The 17,957-nt window shown below is 38.5% G+C and overlaps 5 protein-coding genes across 10 annotated transcripts in view; 4 read left to right on the top strand and 1 right to left on the bottom strand.

The window, feature by feature from the left end:
* Window positions 1-8,884, bottom strand: part of LOC138136846 (E3 ubiquitin-protein ligase RNF126-like) — a 209,027-nt gene extending 200,143 nt beyond the window's left edge. Inside the window, exons 1-6 of one of the 2 annotated variants that reach the window (XM_069056169.1) lie at window positions 8,796-8,884; window positions 8,628-8,742; window positions 8,439-8,578; window positions 7,597-7,655; window positions 6,730-6,996; window positions 6,539-6,678 (exon numbers count right to left, since the gene is read on the bottom strand). In XM_069056169.1, the coding sequence (XP_068912270.1) occupies window positions 6,641-6,678; window positions 6,730-6,996; window positions 7,597-7,655; window positions 8,439-8,578; window positions 8,628-8,702 (579 nt within the window). In that variant the 5' untranslated portion in view covers window positions 8,703-8,742; window positions 8,796-8,884 and the 3' untranslated portion in view covers window positions 6,539-6,640. Of the gene's footprint in view, window positions 1-6,538; window positions 6,679-6,729; window positions 6,997-7,596; window positions 7,656-8,438; window positions 8,579-8,627; window positions 8,743-8,795 lie in introns of those variants that run through there. The other variant, XM_069056170.1, reaches the window with a different exon arrangement.
* Window positions 1-17,070, top strand: part of LOC138136848 (acyl-coenzyme A thioesterase 13-like) — a 45,000-nt gene extending 27,930 nt beyond the window's left edge. Inside the window, exons 2-4 of the mRNA XM_069056172.1 lie at window positions 16,365-16,466; window positions 16,516-16,697; window positions 16,745-17,070. Coding sequence (XP_068912273.1) covers window positions 16,374-16,466; window positions 16,516-16,697; window positions 16,745-16,898 — 429 coding nt within the window. The 5' untranslated portion in view covers window positions 16,365-16,373 and the 3' untranslated portion in view covers window positions 16,899-17,070. The remainder of the gene's footprint in view (window positions 1-16,364; window positions 16,467-16,515; window positions 16,698-16,744) is intronic.
* Window positions 9,181-10,507, top strand: LOC138136833 (uncharacterized). The gene is made up of 2 exons (XM_069056152.1): window positions 9,181-9,966; window positions 10,013-10,507. Exons 1-2 carry the CDS (start codon window positions 9,181-9,183, stop codon window positions 10,442-10,444), a joined length of 1,218 nt encoding a protein of 405 aa, XP_068912253.1. The 3' UTR covers window positions 10,445-10,507.
* On the top strand, window positions 10,587-14,241 carry LOC138136845 (uncharacterized). 4 transcript variants are annotated; one of them, XR_011161454.1, is made up of 4 exons: window positions 10,587-11,405; window positions 11,451-13,446; window positions 13,512-14,135; window positions 14,181-14,241. XR_011161454.1 is itself a non-coding variant. In XM_069056168.1 (2 exons), exons 1-2 carry the CDS (start codon window positions 11,025-11,027, stop codon window positions 11,745-11,747), a joined length of 678 nt encoding a protein of 225 aa, XP_068912269.1. In that variant the 5' UTR covers window positions 10,587-11,024; the 3' UTR covers window positions 11,748-14,239. The 4 variants fall into 4 exon arrangements, 1 of the variants encoding a protein (XP_068912269.1); XR_011161453.1 differs by having other exon boundaries at window positions 11,451-13,767; window positions 13,824-14,135; XR_011161452.1 differs by having other exon boundaries at window positions 11,451-14,135.
* LOC138136835 (uncharacterized) lies at window positions 14,241-16,376 on the top strand. 2 transcript variants are annotated; one of them, XM_069056155.1, is made up of 3 exons: window positions 14,241-15,576; window positions 15,654-16,103; window positions 16,175-16,376. In XM_069056155.1, exons 1-2 carry the CDS (start codon window positions 14,812-14,814, stop codon window positions 16,086-16,088), a joined length of 1,200 nt encoding a protein of 399 aa, XP_068912256.1. In that variant the 5' UTR covers window positions 14,241-14,811; the 3' UTR covers window positions 16,089-16,103; window positions 16,175-16,376. The 2 variants fall into 2 exon arrangements, with proteins under 2 accessions (XP_068912256.1, XP_068912255.1); XM_069056154.1 differs by having other exon boundaries at window positions 15,654-16,376.
* Window positions 17,071-17,957: the final 887 nt, after the last annotated feature.

Raw genomic sequence — 17,957 nt, 5'->3', positions numbered from 1 at the left:
CACATGGGCGAATCGGATTTTTACTTTGTAGACCTAAGGAAACGGGCCGTGAAATGCCATTTCGACCGGCTCCCCCCGATATCCGCGCGTAGTTTGTTAATAGCAAATTAGGTTAGCTTTAAGTTTTGTTTGTTACTTTTTAATGATTTCTGTTTTGTTGTCGTTAAATGTCGGTAAGCCAAGCGGGACGCTGTGTCGTTCCCTACTTGTGTTAAGTTAACAATAAAACAATTTGCTCCACCCAAATATGTTTCTCAGTCTTTATGCTCTTAGAGTTCTTGACTCGGGGGTGATTTTTAGCACAGGCGAGAGAGTGAGTCTTCTTGGCAGCTGGAACCGAACGTAGCTGCTCGAGTGCACGAGACTGAGGACCAGGTTAATAATTCGTGGCCCCAGGAATTGTACAGTGAATCAGACTTGCCATAGAATTATATTTGTTCGATACCTCCCTAGAAAGTGGGTCTGTATCCATGGTTACCAGTGAGTGAAGGTACCACTTTCGCTCACGCACTTTCGCTCACGTACTTTCGCTCACGCACTTTCGCTCACGCACTTTCGCTCACGCACTTTCGCTCACGCATAATTGAAATTCGATTTTATGAAAAAGAATTTGTATATTGAAAATAATTACATACCAAGAATAACTAAACGTTATTCACGTGGAGTTGAACATTTCAAAGTCAAATAATTTTATTTTTTGGCTCTGTAATTATGTTTTATAAATAGTGACATGCAGCTAACCAACATAATGAGAATTTAGCAATGCTCCTCAATCCATCGTGAACGGTATTTACCTGCATGTCACTGTTTGCTAAATTATTTGACCTTGAAATGTTCAATTCAACGTGAATAACGTATACAGTGCGTTTTTTTAAGACTGGCCAGAGGGTTTTACATGCTAATTTTTCAACCTCCTGTTAACTTTGTATTTGTAATACCTAAATGGTTGTAATAGACAATTTACAAATAAAATGTTATTTGCAAAAAATAGTGTGAACATTAATATTTTACATTTTATAACGATAGATTCATTATTTATGTTATAACAAGTTTCTTTACTTTAATAAAAATTAAATGAAATGTTCAAAATGGCCTCCAGAGGCAGTTAAGCAATCACATAATCAATTACATATCAAAATTACAAATGTCAGGTGAAATTTTAGCCTACTGAAAATTTAAAATTAGAGCAAACGGAATTCAAAAAAATGTCTTTTTGCTATAATTTATTCCTTGATTCTGGTTATTAAATTGAAATTGTTTCAATACATTATCATATCCCACAACTTTACTACAAAACTGGGTTGAATATTTTCATGAGGACAAAAATTAACAGGGGGTTGAAAAATGTAGCTTGTAAAACCCTATGGCCAGTCTTAAAAAAAACTCACTGTATAACAATTCATCACTTTACATAATTAATTACGACAGCCACCGAATATGCCCATCATCAGTACAACTTTCTGAAGGATCCACTCTTGGTCCGCCGCTTCCAGTAAAAACTTGCAAACATCGTTTCTTGAAGAAGTTGTAGCTTTTTCGGCTGATAGTTTCTACATTTTGTTTTCAAAAAGGAGGTGAGACTGTTGAACCTGTACAATTTATTATATTAAAACAACTAATAGCTTATTAAAAAAACCTCTTACCTGGATACCTGGAGATATAAACGTTTTGAAATACAAACAGTGTACTCTTCACCATTGAATAACCGCGCTGATGCTGCTTTCGTCTTTTCCCTTGATCTCGGTCTGCCATTGTGTAAATATTTCCAATTCTTTCTAGTATCGTAATTTCGATTTCGTAGGTACCATTTGGTACTTCGCGGCACTTGCCTCTTCCAGGACGTCATCAGGAACACAGAATTCTTCGTCATCCATTTCCACAACGTGGTGTGCACAATCACTTTATTGACTTTGCAAAACTTTGTTTATTTTGTATTTTATTTTTTTCCATGGCAACAGATCTCTCCGAAAATGTGATTTATTTATTTTATTTTTATTTTATTTAAAATTTTGAATATAAAGTTACAGACTCATTTTCTAAGGAGTTATGTCTGTCACTTGAATTGCATCGACCACTCCGCTGCGCGTCGTGGCCGAACATGCAATTAGCGTGAACAAAAGCTTTACCTTCCTCTCTCGTAGTGTAAATAACTATTTCCATATGATGACCACATTACTAGAGAGAATTAAAATATTCAGGACAATAATCACGGCCGTTATGACCGCTTTACTTTCAGTATTAAAACTTATGCAATCATGAAGGATGCATAGTTTACTCATCTTCAAATATGGCTTAACTTGTTCTAGTTTATGTTGGAAAATTAAAATTTTAATGGAGCTCCCTCGGCAAACTAAACTTTTTTTAAACTGACACCACAATCCCTCGTTTCGATTCCATTGCTCATATTCTCATCGGAAAAACCTGTTTATCGCGCATCTCCCTCTAAGATTGCTTTCGGCGTAACAAAATAATTGGGTTGTTTTATGGAGATCGACCGGTCGCCTTCTACCCCAGAAATGCCGCCCTTAAACCATGTCCTGCGCTTTGTGGCATCTGTTGAACCGAAATTAGATACCGTCTAAAGGTGAAAATTAATCATCTGATGGAGGAGAGAGTGGCGAACTCGCCCATTCCCCATTACCCATTGTCTGGACTTACTCCGGTGACACGGAAAAACCCGAAATCAATTACCACCCTCGTAATTAACTCGATATCTGTTACATCCCTCTACGGTTACAGAAGGAAAAAATTTGCGGACTGCCATCGATTGGTCGGTGGGAAAAACCGATGCGGTTACGTGGCCGCGGTGTGTATCGACAGTGGTAGATTTCAAGGCCGGTTGTGTCAAACGTTGAAGTTAAGCCGGCATGACGTCTCGTTATTTCCGCATAATGGTCGAGGTGCAGCGAGTTAGTTACTAATGAAAGAGGCGGAGAGGCGAGCCTCCGCTAGACTCATTAGTGTAATTCACGTTTTTAGACCTTTTAATGAGTTTGGTTTATACTCTTGAGTGGAAGCGATAGGAGTGTTGAATGTGCAACGGTGCAAAGTGGCGGAGGATGGAGAAACGGCGCACAACAGAATCCTGTTACGAGGGTCTGGAAGCGGAAAAATCACTGCCAGAGACACAAATACGAATATTTAATTATAATTACAAACATGTATAACACCATAACAATGCTGTAGTCTGTAGTGTTATTCGATATTCTGTCACTCTTGTTGGCGAATGTAATCGTTTGGTTGCAATACTTGCACCTGCTGAACATGATAGGGGTGCAACCCTTGCTCTTTGTAGCTCTTCTATTTCACACAATACTGCCTTAACATTTTGCTTGCACGTTTTCTGTTGTTCATTAACATATTCAAATTTTCGCCTTTGATCTCGCCTTTATTACTTCTTTAATATGCATCGCCCGTCCTTTATTCTTCTAGTGGCAATTCGTCAAATAATTAAATTCTTACACCTGCACAATGTTTTCCTTCAATTTGTCTACGTTTATTCATTTCCAGATGTCAGATCCTTCATCACTTCTCTCCTCTCTCCTGGACCAATCCCTTTCGTTAGCGTCATTTTTTCTCCACATCTGTAACATTGCGTTCCAGACTTTTGCTTGCTGTTCGCTAACCCTTTTTAACACTTTCCCCGAAAATGTAATACCAATTCATACAAATTTGTTTTATTAAATAAATAAAATTCATCGCAATATTTGTAATTAGAGGCTTTAAATCTATTTATTTTTCACTTTAGTATAATTGCATGATAACTCCTAGGATACGAAATACGTAAACATGTCCATAACAACCGGAGAATAAAACAGGGCGTAATAAGAATAAGCGGGCGTAATGAATTCATAACGCCCTCATCAATTCATAATTTCAAAGATGCCAATTTTTTTTTTTTTTTAAAGAACACGTATAGTGAAAAATAAAATCTTGTATGCACCACGGCGTCACCAAATGATTACGCCCATCGAACGATATCCATCTCTCGGGCTAAAGCCCTCGAGCTGGATTCATCGTTCTCCGGGCGTAATCATCGTTGTAACGCCCTTGGTGCATAAATAGCTATTATATCTGATCGGGCGATTTTTGCCTACTTATGGACTAGTTTTTAGGGCGTAATTCAGTATATTATAGCCCAGGGCTGTAAAAGTTTTTGCCGCCCTTGTTTATGCCGTTACTACAGTAATAACAATAACTGGCTTATTCCACCTTCCTGATTTTTGTGTCGTTATTTTAAAATTGAATCTACCTAAATTATTATAGAATTCAAAACTTCGACCGGACAATTTTGTATGTACCACGGGCATAATTAGCGTTTGTGACCCTAGCGTGTCACGCCGCGGGCCACAAACGCCTTCATTACGCCCTTAATACATAAATAACTATTATTCAAGTATTATTCAATATATGAAAAACGAACATGAAATTAACTGGTAATAATAGAATCTACGCTTTCGGCTCGTACGAATTTACAATTGGTTTGACTTTTCAGGTGTCCAGTGTGAAACAGAAAGGTGCAAATGATTCATTCATTCTATTAAAATCCAAAAATGTAAACTAAAGTTTTTCAGAACTGTTGAATTTTGTGAAAACTCTACAAAGTCTTGAGGGATTAAAAATGCATAAACTTCGGCTAGTTTTCGTTTCAACAGTGTTGGTGAAATATTTTTGAAAATGTCAAGAGTTCATGTTTACGAAAACCACAGCAAGATTAATTAACAATGCGAGAATGCATTATTGATAAGGGACGGCTTAGATTTCAGTTGGAAACATTATTGTGGTGCTATTTTGTCATTGTTGTGCACAGCCAGCTCTCTAATAATTTATTGATACGCTGAAAAGTGCAAATTTGAAAAGTGTAATTTTAATGTAACTGCAGGAAAAGAAAAATAAATAAATGAGTTCATGTCCAATTTTTTTGTGATCCGCTTGAGGATAAAATAATATGTACAGGTGTTTCAACAGTTTATGATTTATCGAATTGTTGCGTTACTTTTGCCCCTCACTGTATAATGTTAAGCTCTTGAATAAACCTTAGTCTAAGCTCAGATGTCTTCTCGATAACATCCTGCCTTCATCCTCACCCTTGGTGTCCAAGACATAACAAAACCCTTACAAAAAACAAAGTGTTCTGAACAAGGCCATATAGTTTTGCTTTTTTAAATACATATAGGTACCTTAAAAAACAGGGCAAAATCTTTGAAATATATGCTTTTTAAATATACAGCATGACCAACAATGACTGAGTCTGTTGGCAATGAAACAATTGAGAAGAATTGATGTTTTTTGTCTCGTAATTGGCACTGACCGGATTTTTTAACTTGAGATGACATTAAAAATATTTTTGGTTATGCTGATTATGTTTATGCTATTACAAAAATGAACCTTTGATGGTAAATTTCAAATTTGCCAAATTTCATTGTTACCAACAGACTCAGTGATTCTTGATCACACCGTACCTTTAAAAACAGGGTAAAATCCTTGAAAAACAAAGTGTCCTACCGGGGTCTTACTAGTAGTAAGTAGCAAAAATAAAAACCAATAAATTAATACGATTTTATTTTAATATAACATACAAATCACAACTAACAGCAACAGCAACAACGACAATAAATCTTCGTTTTGAAGAATGTAATTAATTACTAATTAGATATTATTATACACAGCCGATTTTACTTTGGATTATTTAATAGTCATTTATGCAATAAGTCAGTAAAGTAATACTTTTTTTTACGAGAAAGAAATCCACCGAGTAAAAAAAAGATGTTTTACTAACGAGTTGCATATCTACAAAACAATTTTGGCGCCCCTAAGTTTAGATAACAATTTTTTTGTTCGACACTGTCAGAATTTGAGAATTTTCTCCTATGTGAACGAATTTTGACAGATTTCACTCGCGTTTTAAAATGGCCCACGCGTGCCAAAAAAGGCCCAATTTAACACAAACTCGTCAAATAAACTACTATTTCGACACTCAAAATTTGAAAATTTTCTCCTGTGTTAACCCGTGGACGTTTAAAACGCTCGTTTTACTCGCGTTTTAAATTGGCCCACTCATGCAAAAAAAATCGCAATTTACTCGTTAAAAAAAACTACTAATAATTATGAAAGAAAAATTTTATAATTGCGTTAAAAAATGACACGCTACGGCACTTTTTTTAACGCAAAATGCGTGCAAAAATGAACCGCTATGGCACTTTTTTTAACGCTTCTTAACCGATTCAAAAATCACATATTTTATGAACGCAAAGGAATGAAAAAACTTACACTTTTTTGACGGACGTTAAAAAATTATATTAATGAAACTGTAAGTCAGATAAGTTTATTTGATGTAGGCCCGGTTTCTGGAAACAATTTTATCGGGCCAGTTAGTTAACTCTCCGATAAATACAAAAATCCTGTAAAGTGATTGGTTACTTTCTCGCGTTTCGATGGCAACGCTTGATTTAACCGGTTTAAAATTCGGAAAATCAGAAATGTGGTGTTGATACATGTATAAGTGATCATGGAAATCAAAAAAATAAAATAAAATATGTAAGCTATGAGTATGTACTAGTTTCACGAACGACAGTTTCTTTGAGAAATTGTACAAAATAAATATTATTGTTCCACTATTTACACTGTTTACAACATTTTTCTAAAATCTAAAATCACAACCGTCATCTCTTGAAGCTCCTGAAAAATTAGGAACTGATTAAAATTTCATAAAATGATAACCTTTTCTACCTTGCTTGTTAAATTCTCGCCTGCAGATAGGGCAGTTACTGTTTCTCTCAAACCAACTGGTTATGCACGCTTCATGGTAAATATGTTTGCACGGTAGCTGCACAGCTTCTTCACCTAATCGGAAATCTTCCACGCAAATAGAACACTGGGACTTTGCTTTGGTTTGCTGGAAGCTGATGTAGATGATTCGGAGTAGCTTTTCTTCCCTAGGCACGCTTCGAGGAACTGTTCTTGTCGGCTGGTGGGATCTGTTTCTTCTTTCATTGTCTGTGGCAGAGAAAAACAGAAATTTTGCGAAAATTGTTGTTTTTAAACAAAGTGAAAACGAGGGTTTGATAGAGATTCAAAATGAACAAAGGGATAAAGAACAGAAGAGAAAGGGATGGATAGAATTAAAATGGAAGAAAGGAAGATGTTGAAATGGGGTTGGGGGGGTAGAGCAAAAGAAATATTTATGCAGTTTCCTATTTGTTAAATCTGTTAGTCTATATAATGTGTCTATACTTGTTAAAAAGATCTTATTCTTCTGTAATTTTGTTGGATGAGGAGAATAACGAAGACTTTGATGGAGTGAAAAACATGTTTGTGAAACAAAGGAAAATGTGATGTGTGAGAAGACAAAAAATCAAAATTAAAGAATTGGAAGAAGAAAATAAAAATAAATTTGTGTACTGTGCACATCGTTGTCTGTGGCAACGGTTGCCATGTGTATGTTTGTGGCCATGACAGCGGTTGCCAGGGAGTTGTTGACAGTTTGTATTAGATATGTACCTAAAAAGCGAACAAATTTCCTCTAAAAATGTCTCTGTTAGACAGTCTTACCAGATAATGTTAATATGAAGATTTATTAGGTAGGCAATTACTTACTGAGATTATGTAATTGCCATCTGAGTCGCCTAAAATTGTCCGGAAAATATGAAGTGCTTCTGCAATAAGAACATTAATGTAAGAAAAATTAAACACAAAACTTAATAGTTTATAAATAATTATTTTGTACGATCCTTATACAGGGTAAGCAACAATAACTGTTTCAGTTGGCAATAACAAATTTTACATGAAATTTTCAAGACTGTGAATTGTATCTATTGCGGTTTGTTTTATTGACATTATTGACAGCTGGCATACTTTTCAAATTTAAACGTCTTAGTTTGTGTAATCTTTTATTAATAAAATGGTTTTCTCGTTGGAACATGACATAAAAGTCACCAACAGTCACCAGAATTTATTGCCAACTCAATCAGTAATTGTTGCTCACACGGTAGAAAGATACTTAAAGTAATGTAAAGCTGTGTCGTTTTGTCCATAATTTCTGTTACGATTCAGCGCACCAGTTGTACGAAAGATAAATACCACTGGACTAAAGAGCTTTTTCATCCCTCTTGTAATTATTGCCCTCGCTGCACCCGTGCAAAAACTTACACTCACCTCTAGATACGCACTTTAGTCCCTTGTCACAATAGTATTTTATTAGCCACTATTTTTATTTTTCCTAAGTTTACACTATCGTAAATTTACACAAATATGTATTTTGGGAAATTGGATTAAACTCAAAAAATGTGGGACACCTGCCAGATTTATTTCGATTTGATCGGAGTTCAGTTACCTCCTATTTTCTCACACAAACGTGATAAATAACCCCTCGAAATTTCCAAAAATGGAAACCCAAACAATTTTCTACAAATTCCTGGATTTCATCCCTCTCATCCTACCTTCCTGCTTGTCTGTTCCCCCTCAATTCGTCGAAGAGAAAATCAAACAAGCTCCCAGTCGACTGTCTGTTGCGTCTTGCCGAGGCCTCCGCCATTAATAAATCTGCAAATGGCGTGTCCCAAGTTCCTCCCCAACACAACTGCAATCAAAGTTTAAATAAAATGCAAACGCAACAATGTTTTATTTACGTTGTTGTCGAATTCTTCAATCCATCGGTCTAACCACTCGCCGAGTGACCACACATTTCGATACAACGAAGACATCTTTGCTATGTTTGCAACAAATACTTGTAGTGTACTACCCCTGAAGTAAAAAAAAATTGCCCACATAGATATAAAATCGAATGAAATACTTACCGATCAAGTGTAAATTGTGCCGAGTTAAATCAGATACCGGCGTCGCTGGAGGTTTCTAAATTAGATACCTATTAGAGCTGTGACGAAAGTAGTTCTCATAGGCTGATTTTAGTTCAGCAAGTTGCGTGGGCTTCTGATGTAAACACGACCTAATGAGTAACGCATGACTATAAAGACTGTTCTAGAACTACAACACAAGACAAATTGTGTTTCGAGTGTGCAAATCATAAATTTGTTGCAACAAAGCAACGTGTGTTTATTTTTTGAAGAATGAGAAAAACCTGAGCCATGTTTGCCTTGAACTGCAAAAAGCTGCGACTAGATTAGACTCGGAGTAGATAAGGTGTCAGTTCTTCACAGTACTAATCGACAATCAGTTTACGAAATGGTGGACGTAAATAATTTATCCGATGTCCTCACGATGAGCAACATGACCCGGTGGTTGAGAACCACCTTGAAGAAGCAAAAGATCCAAACGTACGAAATCGCTATGATGAAAACTCCCCAAAGAGGTGAGGGTTACCTCGGTGACGTAACTCTGGTAGAGATCCTGGGGGTTACTGTGACAGGCAACCGAGTGTTGTTCAACTTTGCCATAAAGAACAACAAACGCAGCAAGAAACTGCGAGACGTGATCCCCTTGAGACTGCTCAATATCAACGAACTGCGCCTGTACGGCGTCCAGCGCAACTTCGTCAGGTTCCAACGCAAGAAAAAAATCGTGGACATCTTCGACAACATGGTGCTGCACTACGACGGCTTCTCCAGGTCAAACGAGGAGGTCCTGGTTTTGCAAGACTTGAAGGCCGAAGGGTACTGCACGCACGACAAGAAACTCCCCATGACCTACGACGAGATCATCCACGTGGTGGACATGTACGCGAAGTTCCACGCTATTTCCTTCGCCCTTCGATCACTCAAGAAGCAGCACTTTCAGGAGCTGGTCGCTTCGCTGACGCACGTGCTGAAGTTCGCTGTGATGTCGCAAGTGCTGAACGAAGATGAGTTCTTCGACGACCTCCGGAAGCTCGCACTGGAGAAGAACGAGCCGGTGCTGGCCCAAAAACTGGGATTGTTGTCGCATTTAGTCGACTACATCGATATCAACGATCCTTTTATGGCAATCGTCCACGGAGATTGCAATCCGAGTAACTACCTCTTCAAATACGACGTGAGTAAATTGTGGTTGGTGTCCAAGTCCTTAAGGTTGTTTGCAGGATGAGGAAAAAGACAAAGTGCAACACGTCTGCATGGTGGACTTCCAATTTTGCAGACTTGGACCTCCTGTCTACGACTTGTCCAATTTCCTCTTCTCTTGCATGCCTGAAAATGATCTGGAGTACTTCCACGATCTCCTGAGGTACTACTATGACAGCTTGTCGCACCATCTCATCGAGTACAAATGTAATCCGAAGGTGTTGTATCCGTTCGAACAATTTAGGAATCAGTGGAGGAATTATGGAAAGCTTGGATTGAGGATGATGATTTCGGAGAGCAAAGTCTTTCTTGCAGAGGACGACGAGATCGTCGACTTGGAAGAGATCGTCGAGAAGAATATCCAACACAAATATTCACCAGAGCTGGTGCAAAGATGCAGCCAGAAGATTTTTCCAATGTTGCAGTTAGCCATAGACGAAAAAATTATTTGATTGTTTGAATTATCTGTCTATTTTAACTGCCATGTATTTTAAATAAACGTGATAAATAAAGAAGAGCATCTGTCACCTGGAGATAAATCAAAAATCCCTAGATCTGCTGGTTAGAAGAACTTGATGATTTTTATGTGTACAACAGGAAGTGTTTCCAGTGTCTTCGACAGAAAATGGGTGATGTGGATAATCCACCCAGTTCAGTCCCATTGAGTGACATAAAAAAATGGGTGAAACAGGCTCTAGAGGAGAGACAAATTACAAATTTTGAGATAAGAGTGAAGGGAGCTGCCCAAAAAGGTGACGGTCTTCTATGTAACATAACTTTCGTAGAAGTCACAAGCAAAACCATCTCAGATAAAAGTGTCCTGTACAACTTTGCCATAAAGAGCAGCAAAAAAACAAGAAGTTGAGAGAAAAAATCCCATTAGGGGTTCTAGGTGTGAACGAATTGCGCTTGCACGCCTTCCAGCCTGTGATCTTCCGCCTTTAAGAGAGATTGAAAATTGGGGATGTTTTCGACCATCTCCCGTTGTACTACTACGGCTGCTACAACCTTCAAGACGAAGAGATCATCATCATGCAAGACTTGAAGGTGGAAGGTTACTGCACGCACGACCGCAAGCTCCCTATAAGTATGGACCAGGTGAGGCAAGTGGTGAAGATGTACGCAGGGTACCACGTACTGTCCTTCGCCACGCGCGCCATGAAACCAGACAACTTCCTCGAACTGACCCACCCACTGAAGAACACTTTGAAGTCGATCGTGATGTCGCAAGTGCTCAACGAAGAAAAGTTTTTCGACGCTCTGCGCAAGCTTGCGCTGGAGAAGAATGAACCGGAAGTGGACAAAAAGCTGGGACTGTTGTTTCATTTGAATGACTACATAGATGGGAAAGGGCGGTTCATGGTGGTCATCCATGGGGACTGGGGACCTGGTAATTTCCTTTTCAAATACGAGGTGAGTGGTTCTGGTTGTTGGTTTTGATCCAACGATAGCTTGCAGGATGAAGACAAAAGCAAAGTGGAGCACGTATGCATGGTGGAACTCAACAGGGGTAACCCCCGGTACGTGTACCCCATAGCACAATACAAAAACCAGTGGAGGAATTTCGCAAAACTTGGTTTGAGGATGATGATTTCCGATACCAAGATCTTGTTGGCAGATGACGATGAAAAAGTGGACTTGGAGGAGATTGTTGACAAGAATCTCGAATACAAATGTTCGCCTGAACTCGTGGAAAGATGCACCAAGAGAATATTTCCCATGTTAAAATTGGCCATCAAAGAGAATCTTATGTGAGTGTGTTCGTACCATTTTGTGTGTACCATTTCAATTGTGATATTCATACAAGAGTTTTAATAAAATTGACAATGAAAGCTATTTTCCTTTCAAATTGTTTCGTTAAAAGTATCAGTTGAAATTTGAAAAAGAAATTTGACAAGGAATGTGTCAAAGTGGACTATAGATTGGAGCAAAAATTGAAGACGATCTGGAATGAAGACATATAGACACAGATGAAGAACAGTGAAGAAGGAAGAGTTAGATACCCTCTGAGAACTCTCAATGGAGAAGAATGAACTTGGATTGTTGTCAAACATCGAAGATCGTTTCGTGGTAATCTTCCATGGAGGCTACGGCCCTGAAAATTTCTTCTTCAAATAGTTTCTAAATTCTCGATACTGAAGTCAGTTTAAAATGATGATGAGGACCATCTGGGGCACGTGATGACCTCTTAGTACCTGCACAATAAGTCTTCCTACTTACGACATGGAGTAGTTCCTCTTCTTTTGCTTCTCTGAAGATGATTTGGAATATTTTGATAATATTTTAAGATACTACTATGACAATTTCTGGCAACATTTGATCCAATACAAATGTAATCCAAAACTGCTGTAGGTAACCATTGGAGCAATTTAGGAATCAATTGGGGAATTATGGAAAGCTTGGATGAAGGATAATGATTTCGGACAGCAAAATCTTTCTTGCAAGGGGCTACGAAATTTTCGACTTGGAAGAGACTGTAGAAGAGAGGATCCGACGTTATAATTTACCAGAAATTTTATGATCATTATCCATAGAGACTGTGGCCTTGGTAATTTCCTTTTCAAATACGAAGTAAGTAAATCCTAAATTAATGGTACTCACACCAGTATCATTTTAGGATGATGACAAGTACCATCTGGAGCACGTATAAATGGTAGACTTCTAGTATCTTCAGAATCCTTCTATTTATGACATGGGTTATTTTCTCTTCTCGTACTTACCTCAAGATGATCTAGAGTATTTTCACAATCTCTTGAGATACTACTATGGCAGTTCCTTGCGCCATTTGATCGCATACGAATGTAATCCAAAACTGTTACATCCATTGGAGCAATTTGATGATTTCCAATAGCAAGATCTTCCTTGCAGAGACGACGAAGTCGTCGACTTGGAAGAGATCGCCGAGAAGAATCTCTAACACAAATGCTCACCAGAGCTGATGCAAAGATGGAATGAGAAGAGTTTTCCAATGTTGAAGCTAACCACAGAGGCAAAATTAGTCGTTGATACGTTGATACCAAAAATCTTCTTATGACCATCATCCATGAAGACCATGGTCCTGGTAATTTCTTCATCAAAGAGTTTCTGTATTGTTGGTACTCAAACCAGTACCATCGTTTTAAGATGATGACAAGGTTTAAGTGGAGCACGTGCTAATGGTGAATTTCCATTTTCTGTGGAATGGCATCTCTCATTTACGACCTGGATTAGTTTTTTTTCTCTTGCTTGTCTGAAAATGATTTAGAATATTTTCACTATCTCTGGAGATCTTCCAGCCTACTGTGTCAATTGGGGCAACTTAGGAATCGGTGGAGAAATTCTGCAAAACCTGGACTGAGGGTGATGATTTCGAACGGCAAAAGCTTTCTTGCAGAGAACAACGAGATATCTAATTTGGAAGAGAATGTAGAGAGGAATATCCCACATTACTACCAACTGACTTGAAGCAAATTTAGTAAGTTGGCATCCCTGAACAATTTATAAGCTCCATTATGACCAATATGTCATTTATCGATTCAGTTTTTAGGTTAGGATTTTGACAGTTCACTGCCATTCTGAAGAATCCACATTGTAAAGCAGATTTTACAAAATACTGGTGAAAACAAGTTTTTTATGAATTGAAAACAATGTTAATAAATATTTTTAAAATTGTTTAAGGGAAATGCTCGAAATGTTGGTATCCTTGTAAACAACATTTAAAAAAATAAAGTCTCCGACAAGGACAGTTTTGTTTTTTTTTCACTCTTGTTTTTACATATGTGAATTTGAAAATCGGGTATGCCAACATAAAACATAAAATATGATGCTAAAAAAAATCACAAACATTTACAGTCACCACTTGGTACAACCAGAACTTTCGGGGCCAAATGGATTCTTTTAACTGCTAAGAATTTATTTATGAAGTAGGAAAATTAAACTGTTCGTGAATATCTCTGTGAAAAGAAGTCTGTGCTAGCAGTTTTTTTTAATGTTTACGTTGTGCACAACAAGAAAGAGCTTCGGCAAGCAGACGGTGAGTGGAAAAACAACATTTAAGTGTCAGCAAATTGTCCAATTGAACTCGATAATTGCAAAATGATGTCGGTGGCCTCTCACAGTATCCATGGAAACTGCGGTCCTGGTAGTTTCTTCTTCAAATACAGAGTAAGTAGGTTGAGGGGTGGTACTCGAGTTAGTACCAAGTTTTAGGATGATGACGAAGACTCAAGCATGGGTGCATGGTGGACCTCGAGTACTGCCGATTGGGACCGGCTTGGCCTATTTTCTTTTCTCTTGTATATCCGAGGATAATCTAGAACACTTTGACGTCTTCCAGAAGTGTTATTACTACAACTTTTGGGACTATCTGATTTGAATTTGAGAATCAGTGGAGAAAGGACACACAGCTCGGGTTGAAGATGATGGTTTCGGGTAGCAAAATTTTTCTCGCAAGCAATGATGAAAGAGTAGATTTGGAAGAGATTGTGGAGAAGAATATCCAACATAAATGTTCGCCAGAATTGGTAGAGAGGTGTAGCAAGAGGGTCTTCCCTATAATAAAGTTGCCAATGGAAAAACTTCTCGTCTGATTTGTCTTTGTAAATGTTGGTGTGAGTCAATAAAACTAGAAAATGTGTTGGAATTTTTTTGACTAGGAGAGAGGCAATAAAAGAGAAAGTTGGACCAATGTGCGAGTGTTATGTAGAAAAAAGAGCTATTGAAGCAAAGCTGGGAGAAAAACTGGCGCCTAGCAAAAACTCTCTTTTTCTGCAGGATTGTCGCAAGAAATGGATGAAGACGAAATCGATAGCAGTCGACAGCCGTACGCGAAACCTTCAAGATGAACAATCCAACCAACCACGTCCAAGTAAGCGACATCAGAAACTGGTTGAGTGCATTTCTGGAAAGACAAAACGTCACAGATGTGGAGATCACCATAACGGGAACTTCGTACAGAGGCACTGGCTACTTATCCGACATAACTTACGTGGACCTCACGCACAAAAAATCCAAAGACAAGCTGTATCGCTTCGCCATCAAGAGCAGCAAACCGATACTGAAAGAAGTGTTGCCTCTGCGAAACATGAATCTGAACGAGATGCTCTTCTACACGTTCCTGCCAGCGCTGAACCGGATCTTGTTGCAACTGGACACCGGGTTGATATTCCACAACGTTCCCAGGTTCTACGAGAGCGTCGTCGACCCCGAGAAAGAAGTTATGGTTCTGCAGGACATGCGGCGCGAGGGGTACCACATGTTCAACCGGAGACTGCACCTGAACGAGGTCCACCTGAAGAGAGTGATGGCGGTCTATGCGAAACTCCACGCTGTCACGTTAGCCTTCCAGATCCGCAGAGACTACTTCTTCCAGAGCTTCTGCAGCCACTTGAGAGACACAGTGGGAGAAATCAAGACGCAAGAGTTGCTGAAAGAGCAGGAGTTCTTGGCCGATCTGGAGGCTCTGGCGAGGAATGAAGAGAGAACCGCCGTTGCGAACTACTTGCACAAGTTGCTCAAGTGGACTAACTATACCACGGCAACAGACGACATTTCGGTGGTCATCCACGGAGACGCTACCATCTGCAACTTCCTCTTCAAATACGAGGTGAGTCCGAAGAGAATGGAAAACGAACTGTTGATAATGTCTAACGCTACTGTCTCTTTGGAAACTGCGCGTTTCAGACCTCAGAAGAGAGGAAAACCATTGCGGACGTGTGCTTGTTGGATTTTCAACACTGCAGACTCGGCTCTCCTGTTATCGACTTGGCTTGTCTCATCTACTCTTGCATGTCCCCTCAGCACTGCAGCGAAATCGACGACTTTGTTGCCATCTATTACTACGTCCTCGTCGATTTCTTGATAGACATGAGAGTTGACGTCGTGGAGCACTTCTCGTTTGAACATTTTGAGGAGCACTGGTTTAAGTATGGCCCCATCGGAATCAGAGCGGCCATTTTGTACTTGAAAAATGCGTTGATGGACGACGATCAAATCATCGATTTGGAAGAAGCAGTCAGTACAAACACTTCTTGTGCGTATACAGAGGAGGTGGTCAGGAGGTGTTACGACAGAATATGGCCGCTGCTTCAAATGTCATTGGACAAGCAAATAATCTGACTGTGTATACTTTGTGTACGTTTAATGTTTTACAATTTGAAGGTTTTATCTTTACACGTTTTCTAATAAAGAAATTTATACACTAGACCACAAATGTGACTCTTCAATTATTTATCAGGAAGATAACAATGGACAATTCTCAAACTAGGCAAAACTGATATGCAAACTTTGTTTGCGCTTGATAATGGCGCAGTTATAAACAGTCTCGCTTTCTTATCAGCAGGTCCAGTAGGTTCATATTTGCATCGAGGAACAAGCAAGTTTTAACCAAAGCTATTTAACACAATGAATAAAACGTTGCCGCTAATAAAAGACGTTGCTGGTCTTGCAAAGTTTATGAAAAGTTCGTCCAAATCTTTCGATCTCGTACTAGACAAGGTAAATAATTTTATCTTGACGACACCGTTGAATGTTAGTTGTGTTCCAGCTGCAATTAGTGTCTTTTGGAAATGGTAAATGTGTAGCAGAGTTGAAAGTTGACGAGAGTCATACCAACTCCATGGGACGTTTGCACGGAAGTCTGTCAACCACGTTAGTTGACACTTTGTCTAGTTTTGCTCTGATGTCGAAAGTAGAGGGTCCACATGTGTCTGTGGACATACACATGAGGTGTGTATCAGTTGGTGATGAAATTCTTGCAAAAATGTGTGTTGCAGTTATCTGAAAGATGCAACTGTTGGGGATGAGATTGTGGTGGAAGCTAGGGTTGTGAAAAGTGGGAAAAAGATGGCGTTTTTGGAGGTGGATATAGTCGACAAGGCTAGTAAAGAGTTGTTGGTTAAAGGAAGTCATACTAAGTTTATACTGTAGTAAGGAGGTTTAAATGATGAAAGACTGCGTTCAGTTTTATTTTTTGGTTAAATAAGTTAATTTAGAAGTTGCTAACGAAGGTGAAGAATATCTACTGAATTGTTCTCGAAAAAATTGAGGTTAGGAAATCGGCTGTTGTGCGGATTTAAATTAAAGTAATTTTCAAAAGGAATTTAACCTACAAAAGCTTTTTATTTTTTTAGGGACGACTTATAGGGCAACAATTCTTAACATATGTAACAACACCAAACTGATTCTTGTCTTATCTTATTAATTTTGCTCTACAAAATGTTTACTTCTTGTTGTCAATGCGCGATGACAGTGACAGTAAAATGTCAGAGGTCCAGAGGTGTCAGAAGTTGAAGGTCACATCAGCGACATACAAATTTTTTGCTCATTAGTAATAATAAGATTCGCTAATACCACAATTTGCATAAAAATACAAGTGGTGACACTGTTGAATTTGGATCTAGGGGAAAATGAAAAGTTAGGTTAAATTTTTGCACACATTGCGTAAAATATAATTATGTTTATGATAATAGTGGAAAAAGCTTTAAAAAGGTGTTGTGACGTGTCATTATTTCACTCTGGCGTTATGCAAATGTATGCACCAAAGGAACAAAACGATAAAGGTGCATTGAAAATAATTGCAGTTGTCTCGCGATGTTGGCTTTAAAATCGTCAAATTTTAGATTCTTGTTTTGGTATTGATTGTTTTTCTAATTGCACACAGTTGTAGACAAAATATTGTATAGAAGTCATGCATGAATTTTTTCGCTTGTGTGATTACCGCACTCAAAAGTCCCTCGTCGGTACTATCGCGGCCAAAATACTTTGGTCGTCACTTTTTGACACTTCAAATGTAAATAAAGTATTAATGTCAATATACATGCCAATTTCAAATTATTCTTGTCAAAAATATGGCATCTTCAGTTTTTGATAAATATAGAATCGCCTTACTTGCTTCTGAAGGTTGTCTAAACCACGACCATGTTGATCTTTTGCTTTTTAACCCTGCGTCCCCAGCTGGGATTTACCCCACCCATATGACACTGCTGG

This window comes from Tenebrio molitor, chromosome 8 (genome assembly GCF_963966145.1).
Source record: "Tenebrio molitor chromosome 8, icTenMoli1.1, whole genome shotgun sequence".
Taxonomy (NCBI): Eukaryota; Metazoa; Arthropoda; class Insecta; order Coleoptera; family Tenebrionidae; genus Tenebrio; species Tenebrio molitor.
Note: the sequence above shows the minus strand (reverse complement) of the source record. Positions and strands in the feature narration are given on the sequence as shown.